Genomic DNA, 27488 nt, shown 5'->3' with positions numbered 1-27488 from the left:
CTGACGAGATCTCGTCCCTCCAAGACAGTTATTTTTGGTGTGCTATCATTAAACATCAACGTGCAAAGCACATACATTTTCAATCACATTGGGATTTTCTACATAATTTAATACAGATTTGGTTCATTGTTTAATTATTTGGCGTGCATGGGACAAATTATGACATACAGAACCAAAAGTTTGTAAACAAAATCGCCCGTACACCTGCCATTATCTGCAGACTGGACTATTTTTTAAACCTGTCTTTTATACTGCAGAGGTATTTTATTTGGTCTGCAGACAAAAGTGAAAAATCAATCTTGCAATGGCCAAAAAGAACACTCAGTATAAGGAAAAAGAGTATTGGGATGATCGCTATGAAACTGAAGAGTCTTATGACTGGTTTAAAGGCTATGACGACTTTAAAAGTGTCTTAAAAAATCACATGAATACACAAGATAGGATTTTAATGCTAGGCTGCGGAAATAGCCCATTTAGTGAACATTTGTATAAAGATGGCTATAGGAACATTGTAAATATCGATTATTCGCATATTTGTATCGAAAAAATGGAAGCAAAGTGTAAAGATTTGGCGGAAATGAAATGGCTGGTTATGGATATAATGGATCTTAAGTTTGGGGATGCGAGTTTTGACCTTGTTATAGACAAAGGGACATTAGATGCTATTTTAACAGATCAAAGTGGGTTTGGACACCTTTGTGAAAAGGCATTCGATGCAATTGAAGTAGTTTTGACGAATGTTTCGAGAGTTTTGGCAAACGGAGGCCGGTTTGTGTCTATCACTTTCGCGCAACCGCTTTTTCGGAAAAAACTGTACGTGAGAAGCATTTTTGGTTGGAATGTACAAACATTTTCTATTGGGGAGGGCGGGTGCCTGCAGTATTTTGTTTATGTTATGGAAAAAGGGAAACAACTGTCAGATTCAGATAAACAGTTAGAAATAGATAATATAAAATCTAGAAATGATTTTTTAAACCCTAAAATTAATGATATTCCCAATGAATTTTTTGAAGAAGACACAAATGGTGACTTTTTATCTAACATTCAAATATGATACTGTTATTATTTTTGCTTCACAAAAAATTGCATTCATTTGGCATTGCAATTATACAGTTTTAAATTTTAAGCGCTTTTTATTGATAAAACCTGTTAAATGAAATGTTGTTTTTATAGATTGGTTTATGAATGAAACTTATTTATTCTTGCACAGCAACAGTCTTAATAGTGCTAGTGACTTGTTCATACACCTTGTGCCTGCTTACGAGTTACACATATGTAACTTTGTGAGTGATTATTTTTTTGCTGACAATTTAGACAATCGATAGGACCACTTGTTTGGGAAAATTGTATCTTGCCTAAGTACATACACCCATAATGGTAGCAGCATCAAGCATCAAACCGGGTACCTTTGGGTTTGGGTGCAAATACTTTCCCCCTCTCAGCTATGGTGCTTATAATATATTTACCTTTTTAATACCTATTTATTACATTTACGGAAAATTTGCTTGGCAAAAAAATTATCCGGAAAAAATCTTAAAGGCAATGGCCAATTTCTTTTACTGTAGGTGTGAGGAGTTCGATATGGTTTAGTTTTATTTCTGCCAGCCGCTGCATTGCTTTATAAACCATGGGAGCACATGACCTGCAAGAATTTATTGAAAAATTTTGCCCAAATGCTTGTTTGAATGTGGACCTCGGGCACTCTGCTTGGCGGAAACAAATCAATGGAAGAAATGCTTTTAATCATATTGAAACTTTGTATTTAGTAAGTGTATGCGAGTATGTATGTAACTGTGCGACCAACACTGTTTTTGTAAATATAATTTGCATGCAGACTGTGAACATTTGTATATTACAGGCATATTTTTATTTTTTTCTGAATGTATTTAGTTATATCAGAAATATGTTTTTATTCCAGATGAGCCGCTAAAGGATTATTTACTATATGCCTGGTAGCAGAAGTAATACAATATAAATATAATTATTTACATATTATAATTTTTCTATGATATTGTTTATAATTCTTTGAATGGTTTTGTTTACCAAGTGGGATAAGAAAATAGAATAAATAGGAGTCCCATCTTCTCCCACCCTTCTATATATATTATTTATATATATATGTGTGTGTTTTTGCTTATAGATTTGATAGCTTATTATTTTAAAGGTAATTGATGCTGAAAGTTGCTTGCATCGTCTATATGGAGGATCCTATACTGACTGGGTGTGTGGTGGACAATGGAACCAGATGTATCACTTCATAAAATGCTTTTGTATGGCTGCTGAAAGATCTAACATAGGTCAGTGCTATTTCAGTTTTATGTTGAATCAAAAAATTTTGACATCCAAAAAGGCACCGAACCTGGCGTGGCAGGGTGGGCAGTTCACTGGCGTAAAGTTACGGGGTTGCAAGGTTGCCCGGCATACCTTTGATTTTTTCTAGACTAATAATGCGTAAGGAATTACTTTTGACCAAAAGAGGACGTCGTTATTACTGCGCACAAACTTCGTTTATGTTCGTTAAAATATGTCAATACCGATAATCATAACAGCACCAAATCCGCACCTATGGTTAAGGTGTAAAACTTTCTGACTTTTTTTACCTAAAATTGACATAGGGGCTAACTGTATTCAATTCTCAACTTGTATTTTGCATTCTAAAGTCACTGTGCCATGCACTGCTTGACTATTATGCTGTTGCAGAATTCACCATATTTTTCAACGGAGCATTGGAAAAGCAGAGAATTACAGAATGGACCAAAAACCAAAACAAACTGAAAGAAAATATCCGAAAAATCATAAACCATACTTATAAACGAGTGAGGCAATTTTAGGCACCGCTACCTTAATTCTTGTAAATAAAGCCAGCCCTTTCCAGTTTCTGTTTATATTTAGATAGAGTATTTGTCATTGCGTAATGGCCATATGCACCAAAACTGGGGTTGCATGGTAGGCAGGCCTTCCCTGAAATTTTTTGCTCTGCAATAATCTGTAACCATGGCATCACATTTGTATTAAAAGACTGCTTGTCTAAATATCCCTGACTTTTCTACTTTCTAAAAAAATTGGCGATAAATGTGTTTCCTAATGGTATTGTTTACTAGAAAAGTAGGAAATCTAACTCGAATTGTGTCTATACAGGGAACTCCACCACCCAAGGTTTGGTTCACCCCCCCTCCATGCATCACTCATTGTATACGAACAGCATTTATTGCTTGTGGTGTACAAGTGTGTCAGAGCATCAACGACCACCATAGAGAGGTATTTGCTTTTTTGTTGCGTGTTTTTTAATGGCAGAAAAGTAACTAAAATTTAGTCCCAGTAACTACCTGGGTATTTTTAGCAAATTAAAACATGAAACAAAAATTACCTACAAAGTAACATACATGGTAACTCGTAAGCTGGCACGAGGTGTATGAAACGGAACACCCAATAACAACTGTCGTTTCCTGAGCACATTTGAGAATAAAGCAAGCTACATTCATTCATTCTACCAGGACATTTTTTTCTTTCAGATCATAGCATACTGTCGTGGTAATGCATTCCATGGTATATTGGGCCAATCTGGCGATTACGTTGCGTTTGACCCACCCCGTTACTTCTCTTCCCAACTTCTTAAACTCTCCCGTTATTCCTACTGCATCTCGACTGTTCAATTTCAACTCGATGTGCTTTCCAAACATCTCTCATTGCCTGCACATCATTTTCCATTGCTTGTTACTTTGCTGGGTAACCATATTTTAAAGCCTGAGGAGGTGGCTGCATTTTTAATGGGACTCGTGAACCCAACATCTGATGATACTACTACAGAGGTAAGCATATGGGTCACAAATTGTGACTTACAATCAAAATTTAAGAATACAGTGTGTAAACTATTTGAATAAAGCAAAAAAAAATTTTTTCTTGCCTAAAAGTGTTTTGTTTTTTTAATTTTTCCTATGTTTTGTAAAGATTTTTGTTTAAAATTATGTGTCCCTCATCTAAAAAAAGGTTTTTAAAAGATTTTTTATCTCCGTTTTAAATTATATAATACACCACATAAACTGCATGTTAGTAATGTCTAATTCCTTTTACACATACAATCAAATCAATATAAATGCCCATAAGCACCACTTCATGTTTAAAAGCTGTGAAAATGGTGTTACACATCCAGGCTATAGTTTGATGACAATTCCTTTGTAAGTCTGCCTGAAATCAAGTCAAGCGCCGGTCTATTGGTTGTTGGTTGACACCGAATTTTTTCAATTGCAACTGAAGTGCTTGTATAGCCGCAAGTGAATTCCAGTTGTTTTAAACTTGTTTATTTTGAAGTTGTTAAAACCATAATAATCACTCAAAAATATGAGTTTTGATCATTTTTTGCAGTTTTTTTGTAATTTATTTATTTAATTTAATCTAATCAATAAAATGGTGAAGTTTTTAGATAATCGTTTAGGTAAACTTTAAAGAGGCATACCAAAAAAAATTAAAAACTTTTTATAGATAGATATGCACAAATGTGATCTAAAGGTTCCACAAAAGTTTCAAAAATATTTTTCTTTAGTATGCCCCCTTAAAAATCTCACAAAAAATGTTTTATATTCTATGCCTCACCGAAATTGAATTAGGCAAAAACCCAGCTACCTTTCAAATATTTAACCATGGCTGTTTAAAGTTTTGCCACCCTGTTTAATTATTTACTTTCCTTGCATACAGACAAGCATAAACAAGCTGGTACTGCCTGAAGTCTCAAAGATTGTTCCTGCTGTTGCCGATTATATTAACAAGTTGTCAAACCCTACAGACCTGGATTTTGTTGCTAAGGTACACTTACATTATTTGTATTCTATGTGGGTGAGGTCCTACAGAGTGTGGCAAGCCATGGGATTTAAGATGTAGGTCAGAGTTTGCTTAGTGCCTTTTAACAAAGCACCTAATATAATATGTTCTATGTGGTTGAGGTCCCACAGCTTGTGGCTTTTAAATAGATTTCTTTTCCAGGTTGTGTTTAAGCGTTGCTCCAAAAATTTTGCCGACAAAACGAAGAGGTTGAAGGAGTCTGTTTATTATTATCAATCTGCAACTAGAAATGGTGGGAGGTTTATGGAGAGCTTGAAGGAACAGTCTACCTCCACAGTAAATAGTAAGTAAAATGAATGTAACTTTTTTAAACTTGCGTGGTAGGGGAATGACAGTCGTAGTTACTAAGTGTGTAGGTTTTTTGGGTTTTTATGTATGGCTGACAGTTTGGACAACCTATTAGTAACCACTGGGTTAGAGCCATTGTTGTTAAGTGTCTTGCCCAAGGACACAGGCAGAAACGGTAAATGGCAATTACTACAACCCAGTAGACGCTGATTGGTTGTCAAAATTGTCAGTTATAGATACATTGAAAATAGCGAAAAAATCCTTCCAAAATAGTCACCCTCAAAGTTACCTATACTCATTAGCAGTACACCCATGTTTTAACGTTTGCTGTTGCCCCGCCTTGCAAGGTTAAATAAGTTACATTTAGTCTCCCACTTTGTGCAAGTAAAGAAGACGCTTATTTTTTTACCCAGGTATCAGTGATAGTCATGAAAAGGAAGACTTGGTTGAAATATCATCTTTAAATACATCAGGCTCTGTAAGCAGCGGAAGTGAAGTTCCAACTATACAAGAAAATTCAGTTAAGGTAACCGCAGTGTATGAATTCCACTTCATGCATTTTTTTATATGCGTTTATTAAATAGGGGAAGTGAAAATGTGGCAGCAATTCAGCAATTACCACAACAATGGCTTCATCCTGTGGTGCATTACTGCATTTAATAGACTGAGGCATTTCAAAACACATTGATTGAATTATAGATTTTACTTGTAAATAATTTTATATGGTACTTGAATGAATATACCTTGCTTTATCTTCGCCTGGCCGGTGTTCTGTTCCATACACCACGTGCCAGCTTAAGTTTTTTTAAAATCGAACAATGTTCCATCATAGCTAAACGTACTGTTTTATTTTTGTAGGAGGAAAATTTTGACATTGTAAAAGCTAATGATGCAATTGATGCTCTTGCCTTAAATTTAGAAAATAAGCTGTTACTTGACAAAGTAGAAACACCTACAGAGAAATCGGTTTGTAAAATATAGCTATTTTTTAAAGAAAAACTGAATGAGTGAACGTAATTCTGTTCTCACATGGCCAGAAAAATACAGTGATTTAACACAGGTGTTGATACACCTCAAGCCAGCTTACCAGTTACTACAGTATGTAAAATTGTAGGGATACTGTTATTGCTAAGTTGTTTTTGTTGACAAAGTTTTAAACCACTACTAATCTGTAATTTAAATACAATAGGATGGGGGGATATGGGACACCTTTAACACATAATATCCAAATATCTTGATCGATTTTTAACAATAAACAATGGTCTATGGAGTTGTGAGGATACGGTTTTATAATTCTTTTATTGTTCTTTATTTACTGCAAAATGGGACAAAAAATAAAATAGAAAATTGTCCAATCTTCCCCCACCCTACTATATACATATATTTACAAAGTTTCATTCCAAACAGGTAAGACCACCCTCACCAATAGAAGAAAACCCAATTCCCAGCAATTCTTCTATGGATAAATCATACAGTGAGATTGTCACCCCACCTTTACCTAAACTACCCGATAAAGTGATTGATGTAACTTTGAAGAGACACAAAATGTCACTCATGCATCCCTATGTATATCAAACACTTACACAGGTACATGGACGAATGAATGTAACTTTCTTTATGCCTGCGTAAACGGAAAATACACCTCGTGCCAGCTTATGAGCTACCAAGTATGTTACTTTGTGGGGGAATTTTTTTATGTGTGGCTGGTAATTTAGACAATAAGTGACCACTGGGTTGGAGCAACTGCTGTTAAGTGTCCTGCCCAAATACACATAGCCCCACAATGGTAGCAACGACAATTATGTATATAGAATTAGTGCATAGTAAATTCCATTGCTTTCTACACCTTACAAATTTTTAGCCTGTTTTTATTTCACCAGGGCGAAATTAAGCTTGATGTATCACTTGAAGACGACTCCAACCAATCCATTCCTCCTCTTGCTCACATATTTAGACCAATCAGACAACACATTTATGGAATTCTATTCTCCATATCAAGTATCATGCGAACCACTAATCAAGTAATAAACTAAAATTATTAAAATTCCAAAATGATAAATAAATTCTTTGTAATTTGTCAATGCAAAAAAAAGCAATTTATATTCAAGTGACATATGGTGTATAACAAAATTTGTAAGTGATAGTTTGAGGTCACCTGTCAAATTTATTTTAAAGGCTATATATATATATATATATATACATATATATGTAAATTATATGATTGGATAACTATCACAGGCACAGCCCATACTTTTAACATGAAAATTGCAAATTTTTACTTTTTTAAAGTCACTAATAGGATACAAAAAACAATTTTGTTTAGTTGTTATTTTTTTAGTTGCAACCTTGTAACTTGTATATCTCTGCATATGCACCTAATCTAGTAGACCATTTTTCATAATTTTAATATACTTGTTTTTTTTGTTTTTTTTAATTTTAACTTTACCAGGTGCGTCCTATTATAATAAAAGAATGGTGTGGGGCTCGTAACAAAACAACCTGGACGCCCGAGTTGGTTCCACCTCTTCCTTTTGATGATTGGCAGGTGATGTCATAATATACAGCATTTGTGCTTCCCGTTTTGTATAAGCAAGGTCCTACAGTGTGGCACACAATGGTCCCTAAGATTTAGACCAGAGTTGTTTTTTTGGTCCGATACTAATGTTGCTAAAGCTAATTATTGGCAATAAAATTGAAGCCATTTTCATTAAGTGTTTTGCCAAAGGATACACACGCCTATCTGAATTGAGCATCGAACCCAGTGTCCTTTGGTTGCGATGCAAGCACTTTGCACATATCATTTGACTAGCATATATTAATTATGTTATAAAGAAAATATTGTAGTGCACAATTTTTGACAAGAATTGATGTAGTAAGTTACCCTGAAAAATGGGTACAAAAATCTTTTAATTTAAGATTAATTTTCAATTGCCATTAAGTGTTTTTCCCAAGAACACATCTGCTTACAATGGTAGCAGCGACATGCCTTGAACCCATTACCTCTGGGTTACAAACAGACACGCTAACCACTTTGCTACGGCGCCTATTTCATAATGCATTTCGTTACACCAGGTCCCAGCTTTGACAAGCCTTTGGTTTGGTACTGAACCAGTGGACAAGAACCGGCGTATGCGAGCATTTTTATCTTGTCTACATTCTGATACACCAAGCATGCTTAACCCACATTTTGTTCCACACCATACATTGGTGCTATGCTGCCTATTAAGGTTAGTGTTATATAAAGTACATACGTATGTAAAGTTACAAAACTTTGGTGGTACCTTTAGACTACATTTGAGCATGTCTATCCATAAAAAAAACGTTTTTTTTTAGTGGTTTTTAAATTTATTAAATATAAATTTTCTACTTTCTTTGAAAATAGTATATTAAATTTAAAACAACATAAATTAAAGAAAGTTTGGCAAATTTGTCAAATTAATAACTTCTACTTTCTTTATTGATTTGATGCATATAGTAGTTGTAACATTTAACTACAGGTACTTAATTCAATTCCCATCATCATGTGTTTTACACCGACATGAAATTGATGCGTTTCTTGCAACCAGTGTTTCTGTGCTTCTATTTGACCCGTATGAGGAAAAAGAAGCGCCCCATCTTACCCCAAGGTCAAAAAAAATTTCAGATTTTTTTTGTTAAAATTGTTCAAGCTTAATTAATTTTTCAAGTCTAATTCAAACAAAAGTGTTTTCTTGTTCTTTTTATGAATATAAAAAGGTATATATATATATATATACAAAAAACACCCTTGCAAAAAAAATTTGGTTTAACTTTTTGTGCTAAAACTTTCGAAAAATAAAGACTGTATCATATATATAGGTTTGTATTCAAATAAATCTTTTTTTTTACAAATGTCTTTTCAAAAAAACAATTATTTCTTGTTTCATGTATTTAATTCCCCACCACATTCAAATTTTCTCCTTTTTTTAATTTTAGAATTTTTACATAAAATACCATAAAAATTATTTTTTATTACAGGGGCATTGAGCTGGCGTCTATGTTTATGCGTGGTGTGGATATGGTTCTATTTGCGAATTCTGCTTGTGGGGAACCTATACCTGCTAAGTATGCTGCCCCATGGATGTATTTTGATGGCAGGGTTTTCCAGCATAAATTATTTCTCAGTTTGCAAGAAGGGGCGAACCTTGTACAACTATGTGATGGAAAGGCAAGTATGAATGATAGAATGTAACTTGCTTTACCTTTGTGTGGTCGAAAAAAAATGACAGTCGTTATATAATACGGGTGTTCTGTTTCCTACACCTCCTGCCAGCTTACGAGTTACCACTTAACTTTGTGGGTAATTTTTTTAATTTAGACAACCCATTAGTGAGTTGAAGCAAAGTGTCTTGCCTAAGGACACATACACCCACAATAGTAGCAACAACGAACCTTGAATCCATAACCTCTGGATTAGAAGTAGTATAAGCACCATTATGTTTTAAATTTTTAATTGAAGCTACTTGTAGGTAGACCACGTTGCAAGAGTTGAAAGAATGAGACAAGCTATATTAGAAGGTTGTTCTGTACCTGTGTCCGTCACCCAGTCGTTACCCCCTCTTAACATGGGGCCAAGGTAATTTACCCATATTTTTATAACATTTAACAAACCAGGGGTGGCATTCTAATGATTAAAGTTAGTCTGTCGTGGTTACTATTGGTTACGGCGTTTTTTTAATCGGCTAACAAATTTCTGTCCATTACTTAATACAAAAGTTAATCACTAAAAAGCTGGTTTATTGTTCTTCAATATTTTATTAAAAGAATTAAAGAAAGTAAAAAAAAAACAATAAATTTCAGGAAAAGGAAAAATACAAGTATAAATATGCCTGGCAGCAAAAGTATATTTTAAACAGTATAATATTGAATATCCTGCCTCTAACCCACAAGTAATGGGTTCAAGGCTCGTCCTTGCTAGCATTGTGGGTGTATATGTCCTTGGGCAAGACATTCAATGGCAATTGCTTTAACCCAGTGGTCACTAATGGGTTGTCCAAAAAAAATAAGTTTTCTTTATTCATTTAATTTAATATTTTAAATATCTCAGTATAGTACTAGTAACAAAACTCTCTTTAGACCACAGATGACACACTTCTCCAAGGTGTCTGCACACCAAGCACGGTTTTATTCGCCCATTAATCGACCGCGTGGCCCAACACCTATGGGAAGCTGGCCAGCAAACAAAAATCCGAGATATTACAACGCAGGGGTGCAGGTTCGAGCTGGGTCAAGGTGACATATTCTAGTTGAATGAATAAGTTTATTTTGTGTTTTCGGTCACAGAGTTACCTTGTATGTAATTTTGTGGTGTTTTCTGTTTCATACACCTCATGTCAGCTTACGAGTTACCAAGTATGTTACTTTGTGGGTATATTTTTTATGTATGGCTGACAGACAATTTTGACAACCCATTAGTAACTACTGGGTAGGAGAAGTTACTGTTAAGTGTCTTGCTCAAGAATACATAAAACCCACAACAGTAGCAGCGACGAGATCAGACGCTCCAATCACAGTGTTATAAAAGTAATGGTAAAACAACAATAACTCGCAATGAATAAAACAGTACAGAACTTATTTGAATAAAAGGTGTGACCGCTACCGACTAGTTGCTTAATTTTCTCTACAGTGTTAACATTGAAATATTAAATTATTTCTTTACAGTGGCAGCTTTAGTATTCGGCCACCCTTTCCAGCACACAGCTCAGTAAGTAGTTTTTTCATCACGGTTTTGACCCAAATTAACAGTAATTTGCTATCGGTAATATCCTAGACATATTTTTTACTGTTTATTTATTCTTTATCAGAAGTTCTATAGAATGGTGAAAAAAATAGGACTTTTTCTCTTTCTATTTTCTCGTCCCGTTTGACAGTAAACAAAAAAAAATTAAAAAGTTATACAACGGCATCCTCACGACCCCCATAGACCTTTGTTATTAAAACACGATCATGATATTTGGATATTATGTGCTAAATGTCTTCCCCAATTTTGACCATACAAATGCCTATAACAGCAATGTTATACCCCTACCTTATCAGACGTTATTTTTCCCTTTTAAGGGCCGTGGAAGAGGTACGACTATGAGCAGTCAATAGACATCTGATACACAGCTACTGTGGAAGGCCTATGACATCAAACTTTTACCTTTTTCTTTGAATTCTGCTAAGTTCCGACTGTAGCCGTTTCTGTTCGTTTATTTCTGCTTTTTCTTTGCATTGCTTATTTTTCACTGCGTTTCCTAATTTCGATTCTCCGCTTTGTACTTTGAAGAAGCTTGTGGTATCTTTGCATCGTGTACGGAGATAGCTTGGTCGACGCCTCGTTCGAGTTGCTTTTTCATTACAGGTTCCCGGGTGTAATGAAGAAACTGCTAACTGTATGTTGCACATAATAAATACTGCCACTGGAAAAGTATAAACAGTACAACTACTGTATCGGACAGTACAACTATTTTAAATAGCACGCGAGCTTAAATGTAACTTGATTTATCCTCGCGTGGCCGGAAAACGACAGTCGAAATACGGGCGTTCTGTTTGATACACCTCGTGCCACCTCGTGCCACCTCGTGCCAGCTTAAGAATTACCCAATTTGCTTTACCAAAGCTGTCGGATGAACCCTCCTCAGTTCACATTTCCTTTTTTACAGTTTCACTAACAATAGACGTTGCAGCTGCTTTTATTGAAGACATTTACACAAAGGTATAATCAAGTAATCGTCATGAATGTAAAACAGGCAGGTACAATTCGAAGCGAAGGCAAAACGATCTGACTTTTAAAAATGCGAAATTTGCGCGTTTGAATTTTATGATTACTGCGAGTTACAGCAATGTTTTGCATTGTCCTACGTCACCGTAGTTCAGACTGCAGTTCGTTCTGTCCTCTGGCCCATGCTAAGTTTTCCGTTCTCCACAATATGAAGACGACCGCTTGGCGCATCTTGGTCTTTCAAGCCGTTAGCCATACGCGCACTATTATTCCAGCTTCGTGCTCGTCGCCTCGTATCACTTGTAATTGATAAGGTGTAGACAAAACCAAGTTTGCTCCTAGCTTTTCTTAACCGCTCTGCAAAACGTCCGCCAAGGGTTCTAGAAGGGAAAGTCAAAATAAGTCTCTTTATATGAATGCAATGACTATAACTTGCTTTATCCTAACGTGGCCCGAAAACGACAGTCGTTATAGCAGGAATGTTTGTTTAATACACCTGCGCCACTTGCGAGTTACTATACATATATATTTTTTACTTCGTGGGTGATATAGACATAGTAGGGTTGGAGAAGACGGGACACCTTTAGCACATAATAACCAAATATCCTAATCGTGTTTTAAACTTAGCAGTGGCCTATGAGAGTCGTGAGAACACGGTTTTATAATTCTTTGAATATTCTTTGTTTACTACCAAATGGGACGAGAAATAGAATGAACAGGTGTTCCATCTTCCCCACTGTACTTTATCTACTAACTTACCCGTAAAAGTATGGATTTAAAGTGCTGTTCAGGTAAGCTATCAGCCGTACAGCATACGTGAGTCTTTTGCATTCCGAGTTTGAAAGTGAAATGCCGTTCATAAGAGCAAGCTGTACTGTATACCATGGGAGCCAGCTCACCAAAAACAGACAGATTAAAGCCAGCACAATAACGGTCACACGATTTCTGTATTTCTGAAATATATAAGTAGATTTTTTATAAACTTAGGTAAAAGTAGAAAAAAAGTTGTAGCAAACTAAAATTACCTGAACTTCGTTTCTGCCTGCACCTGCCTGTGTCGTCACAATTGCTCTTATGATGAGGCCGTAAAAGCAACACATAGCTAGCAAGGGGAAGCAGAAAAACAAACTTACGTTCACTTTAAGCCACGTAAAGTAGTATTGATTTGGAGAATGCCTGATTGAAAATGAATAAATAAACTTGAATTATTCTCAGGTGATGGGGCAACGACAGTCGTTATAACACGGGTATTCTGTTTTATATACACCTCGTGCCTGTTTGTGTTTTACCACGTAGGTAACTTTTTGGGTATTTACTTAAATACGTTATTATGTAGGTAAAAGCTACCAGTCAACAAAACCGGTAAAAGTTATGTCAACCCGTGTTTTATCTACCAATTCAATAATATCTTACTTGCAAGTATGGTCCATATTTTTAATCAAAGTGTTGGGTATTATGTTTTCATCAAAATTTTCAAAGTCTTGAAATTCTTCTGTCGAGTGATTCAAGTTAACGCCAGTCGATGCAGCTGGATTAACCGCTGCTGGGTAGTTGTTGTAACCGTACTGTTCCGCAAGGTCCACAAAATATTGATGGTTAAAATCTTCGTCTTCAAAAATAGAAGTCTCATTGATTGGGTCAGGTACAACAGCTGACCCGTTTGCCGCAGCCCCAAGAAATGTCATTGGGTCTCCAGCATCGCCCATTTGTGCGTACAAGTCTCCGTACATCTGTAACAGAAACAACTGCCTTGAATAATAGAAATGTGATGGATACTGGAATAAATGAATTATTTAAATAAATAAATGAGTGAATGTAACTTGCTTTATCCTTGCATGGCCGGAAAACGACAGTTGTTACAACACGGGTGTTCTGTTTTATACACCTCGTGCCAGCTTATGAGCTACCACGTATATTTAACTTTACTCAAATGTTGTCAGTCAATTTTAATGCCAATAGGCTACGACAGTCAGTATTAATACTACCAGATTAACTCATTTATTTTAATCTGTATACGATTTCGTAGGTTTAGTTTGAGATTGCTTTTTCGGAGAAGCCTTTTGCTGTTTATGGTAACAGAGAAATACTCGTATTTATACGGCGCGCTGCTTATCCTAAACAGTTTACACCAAAATATGACCATGAGTTGACACAATGTTATAATAAATGAAGGTAACTTAGTTGGTCCTCGCATGGCGGAAATGACAGTCGTTGTAACACGGCTGTTCTGTTTCATACACCTCTTGCCAGTTTATGAGTTACTATATTCATATGTTACTTTGTGGGTGATTATTTTTTCGGGCATTTTTCATTTATATGGTTGATAATTTGGACAACCTATTAGTGACCACTGAGTTGAAGCAATTGTCGTTAAGTGTCTTGCCCAAGGACGCATATGCACACAATGGTGGAAGCGACAAGCCTCGAACCCATTAATATATGTGGGTTATAGAGGCAGGTGCGGTAACCACTTTGCCACGTAACTTACCATAGTAGAATTTTCAACCTTTGTCAGCGGGAATTTATAAGCACAGACATTACATTTGCCCACGGTGCTATAAATAAAAAGAGGGGACGAAATCCCCACGCTGATAACCCAGCCGATTGCGGTGATAATTCCAGCCGCGCGAGGTCCTCGAAGAGCCACTACCAAGTCAGAAGACGAAAATGCTTTTGTAACAGCGAGATATCGGTCAAAACTCATGATCTAAAATAGTAGAATTTGAAATGATTAAATGCTTCTGAATCTTATTTCGTTTAGAATGTGTCAAACTTTATGTAATCGTTAATACACTATGCTAAAGTCATACCACGCTGTAAATAACAACACTGCACATAACTCAAAACGTTATAAAGTGAGGCCATCATTTTTGTTTACCTTTTTAAGAGCTAGGTCAGGACTGGATTCGCGGGATTCATCACAGTTTTTTATGTGAATGTTATTATGTAGGGTGGGGGAGGATGGGATACTTTTTCAATCTATTTTCTTGTCCCATTTGGTAGTAAATAAAGAACATTCAAAGAATTATAAAACAGTAACATCGCGAATCCCATAGAGCGTTGGTCATTGTTTAAAACACGACCAGGATATTTATATTCTGTGCTAAAGTGTCCCATTTTACCCAACAGTACTTTAGCTTCTTTACACCGAAATTCATGTATGCAATATTCAGAAAAGTCGCAAGTCTACTGTGGGCCAATTGAGTAATCAAATCGTCCTTTCAAAAGTCGTGGCAATTAAAACATTTATGATTTTCGGAAATTAACTCAGACCTAGACGAATACGTGTAAACTATCACGCTTTATGGCTATGCACGAACCAAATACCCACCACCAAGAAGTATATGCTGGCATAGTAGTTTATGAAAAGAATTGCTTCCTTTATTTTGCACATGACAATCCCATAGGACCATTCTCCGCTTAGCTCGCTAGAGGCGGTAAAGGGCAGCATCAGCAGAAACAGAGTGTCGGCAATTGCAAGTTGCAGAATGTACCTGTTAATTCGGGGGATTAAATTTAAAGATAAAAACAATATAAGGATGGGGATGATGGGACACCTTTTGAATATATGTTTCGTCCCATTTGGTAATAAACAAAGAACATTCAAAGAATTACAAAACCGTTTCCTCACGACTCCCATAGACCATTGGTAACTGTTTAAAACAGGATCAGGATGTTTGGATATTATGTGCTTAATGTGTCCCATCTTCCCCAGCCCTACTATATACCATTACTTACCAATTGGTAATCGACTTGCTGCATTCTTTAAGGACGAGGATAAGCAATATAACAATCGCGTTTCCCACTAGACCAATAGCAACGAAGAATATGGCAACAGCTGCAAAAACGGGCTGTGGTTCGGGGCAAGTGTCTATGAAATGGGAAACGGAAATTATTATTCTTTTTGTTGAGTTCAGCAGTAAGGTTTTTTCGCAAAAAAGACATCGGGTGAATTTTAATTTCGATCGGCGTGTTGATACGCGCTATCCCGGCAAAAAAAAACATTTTTTTCCGATCTCCGTGCACTCGCACGCACTTTCAACTACTCTAAACCAATACTGTAATGTAAAATAATTGGCACAGGTTTGAAAGAGCGAGTAATTTGAGTCGCCTTCGTTAAAAGTGAACCCCGTTGAGAATGCTACAGCAATTTCATTGTTGCGAATACTCGCAAGAGAGCGCAATGAATTTTAAATTACCCCACATTCTAAAAAAATTGCACAAGGCAATTCGTTATGGTTATGTGCTGGTCGATAGCCACAACAGCACTTAACGGTAAATTACCGCGCTATGTTATGTAGTAGGGTGGGGAAAATGGGACACCTTTAGCATATAATATCTGAATATTCTGATTGTGTTTTAAATAATTAACGGTCTATGAGAGTCGTAAGAATATAGTTTTATAATTCTTTAAATGTTCCCTGTTTACTAGTAAATCGGACGACAAAATAGAGTTAAAAGCTGTCCCATCTTCCCCACCCTACTGTATTGTATAGTAGGGTAAGGGAAGATAGGACACTTTTTCGTTCTATTTTCTCGTTTCATTTGGTAGTAGACAAGGAGTATTCAAAGAGTTCTAAAACAGTATCCTCACGACTCCCGTAGACCGTTGTTAATTGTTTAAAACACGAGGATATGTTTGGATATTACGTTCCAAATGTGTCTTATCTTCCCCCCACCCTATACTATACTGTAGCTTCATCTATCAGTTTACAAACAGCTCACAGTTTAAAAAGTATTTTCCGATATTAAAATCGGTATAACCTTTCTCGGGCATAATGTCCCTTCGGCAAGCACATTGTATAAATCAAAAACAAACACTCTGTCAGACGCTTTTAATGTGGCAACAACAGATACAAATATCTAGGTAAAAATCACATATGGTTGGGTGGGGGGGACGAGACATCTTTAACACATAATATCCAAATATCCTGATCTAGTTTTAAATAATAAACAACGGTTTACGGAGGTCGTGAGGATACGGTTTTATAATTCATTAAATCTCCGTTTTTCCTAACAAATGGGACGAGAAAATAGAATGAAAAGCTGTCCTATCTTCCCCCACAATATTTTATACGCATTACAAATTAATGTTTTAGAATGTGTGAAATTCTTACCTTTGGCAGAAATCATCTTTTTCAAGCTAATTTCTTTATATTTTAATTATAAATTGATCGATACACAGGTCCCTATGCTAAAACTTGTGCCTTCAAGGCACACCACGCTGAATATAACAACACTGTATAAATCACGAAAGATTATAAAATGAGCTCCATTATTCTGAAATTCAAGCTATTTGATACTCGCGGCCTACACACCAAAATTGTACGCAAAATAGCTGGCCATAAAACGTTTGCAAAAATTGCGAAAATAGTACAATCGTTAAATTGTTATCACGTTTTTAAGCCGTCTTAGCTCCTAATATATTCATAAAGCTATACACTGCGGATTGGACTTTTTTTACTAATATACATAACCCCATTATCTCTGACTGATCTGCATATATATTAACTGTCGACAGCCTAAGGCCGTTTAAAACACACTGCACACCACATATGGCCTATTTATCGCATATTAAATTGCTAAACCCGTCAGCCGAGCTCCTATAAGCGCTCAAGTTCGAAGCAGGGCATAAGGCGCGCTGTTTGTAAACAGATTACTCATAAAGTATAGCGGAGCAATCAAACTGCGAACAAGGCCCAATTTTGAAATGTCGCGGCGCAACAACAACAGTATGGGCTGGTTCCCTATAGCGAGTCACGCGCATTACCTCAAAACAAGGTAGCTGAAGCACGCTTCGTCTTTCTCAGTGTAGGTGGACTATTACACCGAATCCCGCCCGCATCTTAGAAACAAGCGCTGATTAATGTCTGGCGCCGATCGTGCCAGGCCCGTTCCGGTGAAGTCATAACAGCAGAAGCATAGCCCACGTTTCTTTTGCAAGATGCATCCATCACTGGACCTTTGGCGGCGTTTCCCAGACCTTTCTGGCTACTGAGTGATTGTCCAGTTTGCAGAGAATGATTTATTTTTGTCGAATGAACCATAATGTACAAATGGGCACGACAGCGAACGCATGCACTATACGCATCCGGCATTTGTTGGAATTTAGTTTTTTGCGGCGTGGCAAATCACGGCGTGGGAGAAGCCTAAACCACGATGGCATGTGTTGATGATTACTGTCAAGGATTCCCAAACAGGACTTGTCCTATTTCCAGTGTAGTCTTTAACCTGTACTCAGGGGTATATTAATACTGCATGGGGGAAAATGAGTTGTTTGCTCTAACGCAAATACCGGTGTATCTTATTCATTAATTATTAAATCGCACACACAAACATGACACCGCCGTTCGATAAGCAGGTCCGTATATCGTATCTAAATTAATAGCATGCAAAATGACTATTATGCATTGTTCCGCAATCGTAAACAAATTGAGACAAGAAAAAATAAACGTCTCAAGAAGTCTTTCACAGTTTTTTACGCAATGTTTAAATATGTGCAAATTTAACATTTTTTCCCATCAAGATTCAACTCCTTCAAACTTCTGTTTTCTCTGTCTTATTGGCAAATGTTTCGCCCGTGTTTCCGTTCTCGGTGGTCCCTCGCCAGTACACAACGTCTCGTGCTGCCTCTGCCGGTCGCTCAGCAGTAGGCTGCCTCACACTGCCGCTGTGACTGGTGCTATGGTGTCTTTTATTCCGTTTTGAATCGCCGCTCAAAACTCTTGAGTGTCGTGTGGCTGACAGGCGCATCGTCTCCTTTGCTTTAGTGAGTCTTTGGGCAAATCTAGCTCCTAGGAAACTGTAAAAATACTAGTTAGCCTCTGAAGCAAAACAAATAAAAACAAAGTGCTAAAACTGTTCACTGCACTTTGCAAAGATATTGTGTTTAAATTTTGTTTCATTTTAAACTTTTTTTGATTTATTTTTAGATTTAGCAGCCACGCATTTTTGACAATTTCACTCGAGTATTTTAGCTAGCATTTTTTAACGATGACGGTGCAATCATGCCTTTAAAGTTATCTTTTTTGATAAGCCACTCAGTATATAAACCCAGTTACAGATAAAATAAATGTGTCCTTGGGCATGACACTTAACGGCAATTGCTCCAACTAAGTGTGGTCACTAATGTGCTGATCAAGTTATCAGCTACGCTTAAAAAAATCCCCCCAAAATATTTGCCTACAAAGTAACATACTTCATAACTCGTATAAAGCTGGCACGAAGTTTATGAAACAGGACACCCTGTAAAAATGACTGTCCTTTTTTGGCCACCTATGGGTAAAACCTGTTTTTCGTATTCTAATAACATAAATTCGGGTCTTATTTTGCATTAGCGAGTTTCTTGTGTACGTCACCTTAATTTGCATTATTTCTATTTTGACTGTGTCAAAAATCACCACACCTAAAAATACTGCAACTAAAAAAATTACGTGACAATTTTGACATGCCACGAATTCGTGTTTCAAAAAATCATTAGAACTACGCTGTTTTTCAAAAAACTAAGCTTAATTAGTCTTATTATAGATTTTAACGATTCATGCGCCGCGCTGGGTGTCAAAAATCGACATATTAGCATATTAGTTTTAACAGAGGACCAATTACTTTCATTCTCAAATGATATAGCGATATCCCACTGCTGTCAATTAGTGTTACTTATTCGCTAATGCAATAGCTATTTAAAAATTCATAACCGCAGTTGTGTTACTTACACTATAAGCTTTGATCAAAGCCAGCTTATGCGATATGTGAAAATTCTGAATTAACCCTTAACCAATAATTGAATTGAAGTCAAGGGGCATGGAGGGGCATTAAAGGTCACAATGCCCGTTAGTCGAAATGAAAGTTTAACGAAATTAACCGCCTAATATGCGTTCGAATTGGCAGCACGTCAAAGACAAAGAGTGCAACCGATTCTTAACACTGATAACCCCTCGCAACCCCGAAGAACAACAAAGAGCAGACTGTACACGCTCCTTCGGTGGCAAATTTGTGTCGGAATCGAACCGCTTAACCACATTCTGTACGCCCGGACACGATTTTGGTTAGAAATTTTGCTGTTATAAACACGACACTTTCACAGAAAATTAACTTCAAAAAGCTCTAATGAACCGCGCGCTATATAGATTAACGAGGACAGGTTGGACAGATTTGGTTGATTAGTAAGCATTGTAAGGCCAGTTAACGATTTTTGTTCTGGATACAAAACCCTGGATCTGTCAACACTCTGACCACTTAGCCCTATACCGATAATAGGATTCCTTACCTGTAGAGAAAGGGATTCAGAGCGCTGCTTAGATAAGCTGTAATTCGCACTCCGTATTGAAAATTGGTGCAGCTTTCGGCCGGCATTGGAAAACCAACGATCTTTGCCAGTTGGAAGCTATGCCATGGTAACCAACTGGCCACGAAAAGAAACACCAAAGCCAGGACGATAGTGGTCACTCTTCGTCGGTAAGAACGCTGCGAATAAGGCGGGGATAAATTATTAATCAACATTGTAAAAAGTAGCCAAGTCCGCTAGAGTATCCGTGAACAAAACGAAAGGTTAGTTCGCCACGCCAAAAACGGCGGATGTTTTGAGTAGTTCAACATCATGCAAGATGGGTTTTGACAGCACAAATGCGAAGGGCTGTCACAGTCACGCGTCCGAGTGTGTTTTGTATATATAACCGCGACTCTAAATTTGCGCCGAAACTAAACCTTCGTATCACGTTACTGTCAAAATTTACTTTTCAACTCTGCCGAGATACTATACGGTTCCGGTACGCGTATTTACGTCACTTATTACTATAAATCAACTCGTCACTGTGTAGCTCGTGTCTGTTTTCTCTTGTCACAACGAATGGCCAGCACATTTACAACAAATTACAAACAAACTTTTCCCTGACAGCTCAATTAATTTAAAGCTTCCATTTAATTGATTTAAAATAATTCCAAATTAGGATGTAGACTTATTTCTTATCTGCCAGTTATTTTGCAAATTTTAAAATATTTCAAAGTAATTGGACATTTTTTTTCCTTGCTATATATTCTGCGTTCTTGTAATAGTTTGGGGTAAGGGTCACATGCCTTTTTTTATATTTTATCTTCTCATTTAGTGGTAAACGAATCATATAAAACAAAATTATATAACCGTACCTTAACGACTCTAAACGAGCGTTGTTAAATTTTGAAACAGGATTTTAAAACATGGTATATTATGTGCTAATGTATCCATCTGACCCCAAAGTACTTTACACCGTGTGGTTAAACCACGGTGGCTTAAACACTGCATACTAAAAGAGCTTTTAATTATAGGGCCCACAATATGCACAACAATGATTCTGATAAGCTTAATGTATGCAAAAACTAAATACAATCTTTCTGGCAATTCCACGGTAAAAAAGAGCAAGCGCCTAAGGTACGAATATTACTTTACTTTGTTTTACTGCTGCATTTTTGCGAATGCATTTGATTCGCTTTAAAACGATTTTTATAAGGCGTCTTATATTTAGTAGGATGGGGGAAGACGAGACACGTTCAGCACATAATTTCCTAATCGTGTTTTAAACAATTAACAACGGTATATAGGAGTCGTGGGGTAAGATGAGAAACCGTTTTCACCCATAAATCCCATATTTCCTGATCTGAATTTAAACAATTAACAACGCTCTTTTAAAGCCGCCGGGCTAGAGGTAAAAAATATGTAAATATTTTATTTTTACTACCAAATGAGAGGAGAAAATAAAATAAAAGTATGTCTCATCTTACCCCAACCTTATATATATATATATATTCACATATTATGAAAATATGTAATTAAATCTACAATATATTTATATATCTGTTTTAAACCCATTACAAATATATGAAACCAATATCAAAGGACCTTACCTGCGCTTCGTTGTTTCCAACTTTCTTCGACTGCATTATAGTTTTAATGATCATCCCGTAAAAGAACGAGATTAAAATTAACGGCAGGCAAAACGCGAAGACAAAATTCACACTTAGCCAGACGAAGAAGACCCTGTTTTCTTGATGCCTGTATAAGGTTTATTCAAAACAGTGTGAGGATAAAATGTAATACATTTTCACAATTGGAACTATTAGTGTTTTGAAACACATTCAAACAACCATAAACTGTGCACGTGAATTCATAAATGCATGTGCTTGTTACTTTTTAAAATCCCTTTGTTCATATAATTATTCTTAATACTCAGAATAACGCTGGCCGGTTTTATAAGTTTGAAATATTCTGTTTATATTATCGGTCAAGTTTTGTAAGATTTTCCATAAGAATCGACCGGAATTGGAAATTTGATTTAGAAAATGATCTGTGTTTATATTTTGAAAAGTTTCAAATGCAAACTGTATTTACGAGTATAGTTTCTTAAAGTTTCCAATCAGTATATATTCTTACAAAGCATCGATCGTTGTCTATGAGATGAACATAAATACGCATATAGTGTTGCGGGGTAAGGTAGATATACCGTTAGCACATAATATACCATATTTCCTAATGTGTTTTAAACAATTAACAACGCTCTCTAAGTAGTGTGGGAACGGTTATAAAACTCTGTAAATATTCTTTGTTTACCATCAAAAAAAGGGACGATGATAAAAGAAAACAAAACATGGACCATCTTACCCCAACTTTATAATAGGGTGGGAAAGACGGGACACCTTTAGCACATTACGTTTATTTATGTAACAATTAACAGTCGTGAAGGTACGGCTTTACCTATTATATACTCATCGTTTTTAACACAAAACTATAAAATTGGCCTTTATATAGCTTTCTTAGTATACCGCTTTAAATATTCGATCTGTATAAATGTCTCAGTTTTCAAACGAATTTATCCGTTTAAGTTAAACTAATCCTATTGGAAAGGAATATAACGCGCTATATAGGGTCTTATGCGTGTAACGTATCGTGTTTCGAACATGGGTTAACCGGTGCATGACACTGAGCTTATATGCATAACGTGTCACTTTTAGAATACACGTTATTTTCACATTTGAGTATCGTTGTCAATTTCGGGCATGTTTTAGTACGACATTCTATCAAAAGTATCCCCTTAACTTATACATATGTGATAGGGTGGAGGAAGATGGGACACCGTTTCATATAATTTTCTCGTCCCGTGTGGTAGTAAACAAAGAACATTCAAAGAATTATAAAACCGTATCGTCACGACTCCCATAGACCATTGTTAAAAATAGGATTTAGATATTTGGTTTTATGTGCTAAAGGTGTCCATCTCCCTCACCTTACTACACAATATGACTATAAATTAACTAACATGTATAATAAAAAAACATGTAATATATAATAAACTTACTTGCATATGTGAATGAGAGTTTCGTTGCCTAAGCCGTTGTATTGAAAAGGAAACGTTACTGTTTCAGATGCTGCGGCTATCGTGGTAATATTATCTGCAAAGACTTCGAATTCGTCGTAATCAAACGGAAAGCTTTCATTGAGCGCATTTAAGTGTTCTGTGAGGTTTGTGTTTCTCGTTTCGTTTATACAATGCTGAACACTTTCGTAGTCGCCCTGTTTAAAACAAAAATTGTTTTTATAAGCATATAAAATTGAAATAATAATTTTATCTCATTTTTAAGGCTACAGTTTTGAAGTATAGTAGTTTGTGGTAAGAAAGGACAGGTTTTTATCCGATTTTGCGTCACATTTAGAAAAATATTTACAGAATTGTATAACCGTAGACTCTACTGAAGAGCGTTGTTAATAGTTAAAAACACATTTAAAAATATAGGGTATATGTGTGAACGGTATTCCATCTTAACCTACATAACTATATACAGTAGGGTGGGGGAAGATTGGACACCCTTAGCACATAATATCCAAACTTCCTGATCGTGTTTTAAACAACTAACAACGGTCCATGGAAGACGTAATGTTACTGCTTTATAATTCTTTAAATGTTCTTTGTTTACTACCTAATGGAAGGGAAAAATGAAATAAAAATGTGTCCCTTCTCCCCTACCTTTCTATTTTTTAAAAAAATTAAGTTTCAGACTGAACGTAATGGTTTTCCGCAAATGATCGAATTCTATTTTATTACGTCAAGTTTTAATTTCAAAATCTCCATCTGTGAAGTTCTGCGTTTGATTGAAAATGTGTAAGGTGTGACGTTTATTTCGTCTTGCATTCGTCAATCTAAACTATAAAGCCTGTTCTTAATCAATGTGTCTATTTGCCTCTTTTCGGGTCTTTCTGTCTGTCGCCCTTAGTACTTGCATAAAATATTAAACTTTTCGATGATAAAAAGGTATGTTGTAATTGAAATGCCTTTAAAAACTCAATTTAATCGATTCGAAATCGTTTTCTGGCACAGGAGTGTTTAGATCGATTTGTTTGTAAGACCAAAGCATTAGGTTTTCGACAATGACGAATTGATAAAGTTCTTTCGCAAGTTGCTATGCCGTTCTTCTGACCCACGTTTAAGCATTTTCTAATAGCACTTACTACCCGCTGCTAAAACGTGATAGTGCATCGTGACTGACTTCACATGTAAACGAACATTGTGAAAGTTTTTAGTCAACAGTGATACATCTGTATGTACTTCGGCCGAACATGACTATATAGCTAATTGACGCTGAAACTAAAAGCATTATTTGTAGTTGTACAGTGATGGTTTTGGTGCATCACTTTTTGTAACTCAGTTATTATAAAACTTTAAGCCTATTTTACAGGCACTTTTACATACGTGATAACTCATCAGGCACGAGGTGTATGAACAGAACACCCTTGTTTACTGTTCACACTGTTGTCCTGCCACGCAAAGAAAAATAAGTTACATTCATTCATTCATTCACTTACAGGGTTTAAATCAGTTGTCGTTGCCCTGCTACGGGAGAATTAACTAAGTTACATTCATTCATTCATTCATTCATTCATTCATTTATTCATTCATTTATGACTTACCGGAAACTTTTGCATAAACTGTTGACAGTAACTTTCCATATAACCATACTCATGTCCATAGGAGGGGAACTGGTAAGCACAGTGGCACCCACTCACACTACTGTACATAAACAGGGGAACGGAGAAGAGGATGCTAATGATCCACCCGGCTGTTGTAAAGATGTAGGAAGCCTCCGGACTCCGGAGCCGAGTCACAAGAGAGGAAGAAGCAAAGGCCTTGGTGACGGCAACGTAACGATCAAAGCTCATCACCTACATTTAAAAAAATGAAAAACAAATCTATTTTAAATTTTTTGGCAAAACATTTTTTTTAAAGCAAAATTGATTTCTTTCAGGTTGGGCAATAACCACGTAATGTACAAAATTCATCACCTGTTTAGCAGGTTAATATAAAATAATGGACTTTACTCCAACCCAGTGGTCACTAATGGGTTGTCCAAATTACCAGCCTCACATAAAAGATTCCCTCAAAATAATCACCCAGAAAGTTACATACATTGTAACCAGTAAGCTGGCACGAGGTGTATAAAACAAAACTGTCGTTTTCCGGTCATGCGAGGATAAAGAAGTTACAAAAAAAACTGTATGTTTCGTACCACAAGAAAGTAGATACTGGCGTAGTAATTGATGAACAGAATCGCTTCTTTCACTTTGCACAGCTCTACACCATAAGTCCATTGCCCGACCAGTTCACTGGATGCGGTAAAAGGCAACATTAGCAGAAACAAGGTATCGGCTAATGCAAGTTGCAGAATGTACCTGAAAGAAAAAATGAAATTTGGCAATACGCCTTAGAATAATTAGGACAGACGTTTGAATATTATTTAAATATCTTTAGCTAATAATATGCATATTTGGCATATACTTAAAAAAAATGAAATTTTTAATACGTCTTGGCATATACTTCAGACAGAGTATATAAATCATAGTAGGGTGGGAGAAGATGGGACACCTTTTCATTCTGTTTTCTTGTCTAATTTGGAAGTAAATAAAACCGTATCCTCGCGACCCCCAAATACCGTTGTTAATTGTTTAAAACACGATCAGGATATTTGGATATTATGTGCTAAAGGTGTCCTATCTTTCCCCACCTTACTATTTAAAATTTTAGCTACTAATCCCCACCTTACTATTGTTAAAATTTTAGCTACGGAAAAAACAAAATGTGCGACGAATTCAATCTAAAACAGCAGCAAATCCGAGAATAATCAATTTTATATAGAACCGCGTGCACATTTTTGCTTTGCATCAATTTTTCAAACTTGTTAATGAATGAATGATTGAAACTTATTTATCCTCAACTTTTGGCGGAGTAATGATAGTAGTTATAAAATGGGTTTTCTGTTTCATACAACTCGTGCGCGCTCACGAGTTGCCACGTATATGTAACTTTATGGGTTACTTTTTTTAGGGGATTTTTTTCATTTATTATAATGTATGGCTGACAATTTTGGACAACCCAAACAAAAATGGATTGTATTACAGAACAATTTATAACGATTACGCAACTATAAGCGTATGACTCACCAGTTCGCTACTGATTTTTTATATTCTTGTAACACAAGAATAATAAATGCAACAACCATATTGCCGAAAAGTCCGAGGACTACCAGAGCCACAGATACCACGGCAAACGGTACATTCGGTTGCGGGTTGTCGCAAGTGTTGTCAATCTGATCTGTGGCAAAAAGATGAAAAACAAAATTATACCAAAAAAATTAAAGGGTCCCAAAAAAATTAAAAAACGACCAGCAAAAATTGGAGGGGGGGTTCAACATATTATACGGTAACTAAAAATTAAAGGAGCAACCAAAAGTATTAGAAAACTAACAATACAAACAGTATTTATAGGAGGGTTCAAATAAACTATAAAAGAAACCCCAAACAATATAAAAGCAGCCAAACGAATTATATGGAAAAAAAACAAAAAAATGAAGGGGCGGTCAGAAAAAATATAAAGGGTAACAAAAAAATCTTTATAATGCGAGGCACCAAAAATATATGACGTCTCCGGCATAATTATAACCACTGTAAAACAATTTAAGATTCGGAATTACCTGGTGTAAAGGTTCCGCTGTCGTTTGAAGTAAGCTGTCGTAGAAGATCATACATGTTTTTTACTCAGTTGAGACACTCGTTGTACAACGTTCACTGTGGACTTGACTGCAGCAGATCAATTGCAGCGTATATAGCTATGGGTGCCTACGGTGCGGTAGAGATTGTTTGACTGTGATGCAGTTCAACACGCTGTTTACCTCTGCTATGCTGCAGGTTTGTATATTAATAATTGATCACCCAAATTTTGAATCAATTCTCACAATAACAACTAAGGTTGTTTTGGGCTCCCTGCGGCGCGGTAAATATAAAGTATAAACAAAGCGGACAGTTTGAAAATGAATACTGCAATATACACCCACTGCACGCCGCGACGGCTATTCTGCCTCAGAGCTGGTCACGAATGAGACTGTTCCTGGGCACTGCGCATGCGCGGAAAATGCCACAATTCATCAAATTTCTGACGCGCCTATCATACCCGGAGAGAGAGAGTGTTTGGCTCATGACATCTGACGTGAATTTCCGATTGCGCAATACAGCATAACAGCCTACTCGCTTCTCAGCACGCATACCTCCGCACTGCATAGAAAACATTGCCTGTTTTCGTCGTAATATTTACAAAGGACCCCTTGTACGTGCACAGTTCAGACCACAGCA

General features: G+C 36.3%; 4 protein-coding genes across 5 annotated transcripts; 2 read left to right on the top strand and 2 right to left on the bottom strand.

Moving 5' to 3' along the window:
* The first annotated feature begins 166 nt into the window (after window positions 1–166).
* LOC149734175 (EEF1A lysine methyltransferase 4-like) lies at window positions 167–1565 on the top strand. Its single transcript, XM_089882093.1, has one exon. It carries the CDS (start codon window positions 305–307, stop codon window positions 1052–1054), a length of 750 nt encoding a protein of 249 aa, XP_089738219.1. The 5' UTR covers window positions 167–304; the 3' UTR covers window positions 1055–1565.
* Window positions 1505–11566, top strand: LOC149734174 (constitutive coactivator of PPAR-gamma-like protein 1 homolog). The gene is made up of 19 exons (XM_089882087.1): window positions 1505–1765; window positions 2165–2297; window positions 2701–2816; window positions 3139–3258; window positions 3513–3809; window positions 4693–4800; window positions 4978–5119; window positions 5538–5650; window positions 5983–6090; window positions 6532–6711; window positions 7005–7145; window positions 7574–7669; window positions 8197–8351; window positions 8622–8750; window positions 9121–9310; window positions 9612–9718; window positions 10219–10374; window positions 10804–10846; window positions 11200–11566. Exons 1-19 carry the CDS (start codon window positions 1628–1630, stop codon window positions 11233–11235), a joined length of 2508 nt encoding a protein of 835 aa, XP_089738213.1. The 5' UTR covers window positions 1505–1627; the 3' UTR covers window positions 11236–11566.
* A 234-nt stretch (window positions 11567–11800) lies between these two features.
* Window positions 11801–17113, bottom strand: LOC149734173 (C3a anaphylatoxin chemotactic receptor-like). 2 transcript variants are annotated; one of them, XM_089882090.1, is made up of 8 exons: window positions 16963–17113; window positions 15584–15716; window positions 15177–15339; window positions 14334–14552; window positions 13259–13575; window positions 12871–13021; window positions 12605–12798; window positions 11801–12225 (listed from the first exon to the last, which is right to left on the bottom strand). In XM_089882090.1, exons 1-8 carry the CDS (start codon window positions 16976–16978, stop codon window positions 11997–11999), a joined length of 1422 nt encoding a protein of 473 aa, XP_089738216.1. In that variant the 5' UTR covers window positions 16979–17113; the 3' UTR covers window positions 11801–11996. The 2 variants fall into 2 exon arrangements, with proteins under 2 accessions (XP_089738216.1, XP_089738217.1); XM_089882091.1 differs by lacking the exon at window positions 15584–15716 and having other exon boundaries at window positions 16963–17093.
* A 742-nt stretch (window positions 17114–17855) lies between these two features.
* LOC149734172 (somatostatin receptor type 5-like) lies at window positions 17856–27037 on the bottom strand. The gene is made up of 8 exons (XM_089882088.1): window positions 26834–27037; window positions 26304–26454; window positions 25373–25535; window positions 24777–25028; window positions 23170–23384; window positions 21722–21869; window positions 20112–20308; window positions 17856–18647 (listed from the first exon to the last, which is right to left on the bottom strand). Exons 1-8 carry the CDS (start codon window positions 26886–26888, stop codon window positions 18383–18385), a joined length of 1446 nt encoding a protein of 481 aa, XP_089738214.1. The 5' UTR covers window positions 26889–27037; the 3' UTR covers window positions 17856–18382.
* Window positions 27038–27488: the final 451 nt, after the last annotated feature.

Source organism: Ciona robusta, chromosome 7 (assembly GCF_009617815.1).
Source record: "Ciona robusta chromosome 7, ASM961781v2".
Classification (NCBI taxonomy): domain Eukaryota; kingdom Metazoa; phylum Chordata; class Ascidiacea; order Phlebobranchia; family Cionidae; genus Ciona; species Ciona robusta.
This window is presented reverse-complemented; position numbering and strand designations above follow the sequence as displayed.

Coding starts and splice junctions, on each gene's coding strand:
- LOC149734175 (XM_089882093.1), top strand. CDS start 305: ATGGCCAAAAAGAACACTCAGTATAAGGAAAAAGAGTATTGGGATGAT.
- LOC149734174 (XM_089882087.1), top strand. CDS start 1,628: ATGGGAGCACATGACCTGCAAGAATTTATTGAAAAATTTTGCCCAAAT. Junction 2,298..2,700: donor TGCTGAAAGATCTAACATAG/GTCAGTGCTATT, acceptor ATGCTGTTGCAG/AATTCACCATATTTTTCAAC. Junction 8,751..9,120: donor GCGCCCCATCTTACCCCAAG/GTCAAAAAAAAT, acceptor TTTTTATTACAG/GGGCATTGAGCTGGCGTCTA.
- LOC149734173 (XM_089882090.1), bottom strand. Junction 13,576..14,333: donor AGGTTGAAAATTCTACTATG/GTAAGTTACGTG, acceptor TTTCTGTTACAG/ATGTACGGAGACTTGTACGC. Junction 12,799..12,870: donor CAGGCAGAAACGAAGTTCAG/GTAATTTTAGTT, acceptor TATATATTTCAG/AAATACAGAAATCGTGTGAC.
- LOC149734172 (XM_089882088.1), bottom strand. CDS start 26,888: ATGTATGATCTTCTACGACAGCTTACTTCAAACGACAGCGGAACCTTT. Junction 21,870..23,169: donor ACTCTCATTCACATATGCAA/GTAAGTTTATTA, acceptor AACCTTATACAG/GCATCAAGAAAACAGGGTCT. Junction 18,648..20,111: donor CTGAATCCCTTTCTCTACAG/GTAAGGAATCCT, acceptor GTATTTTTACAG/TTTCCTAGGAGCTAGATTTG.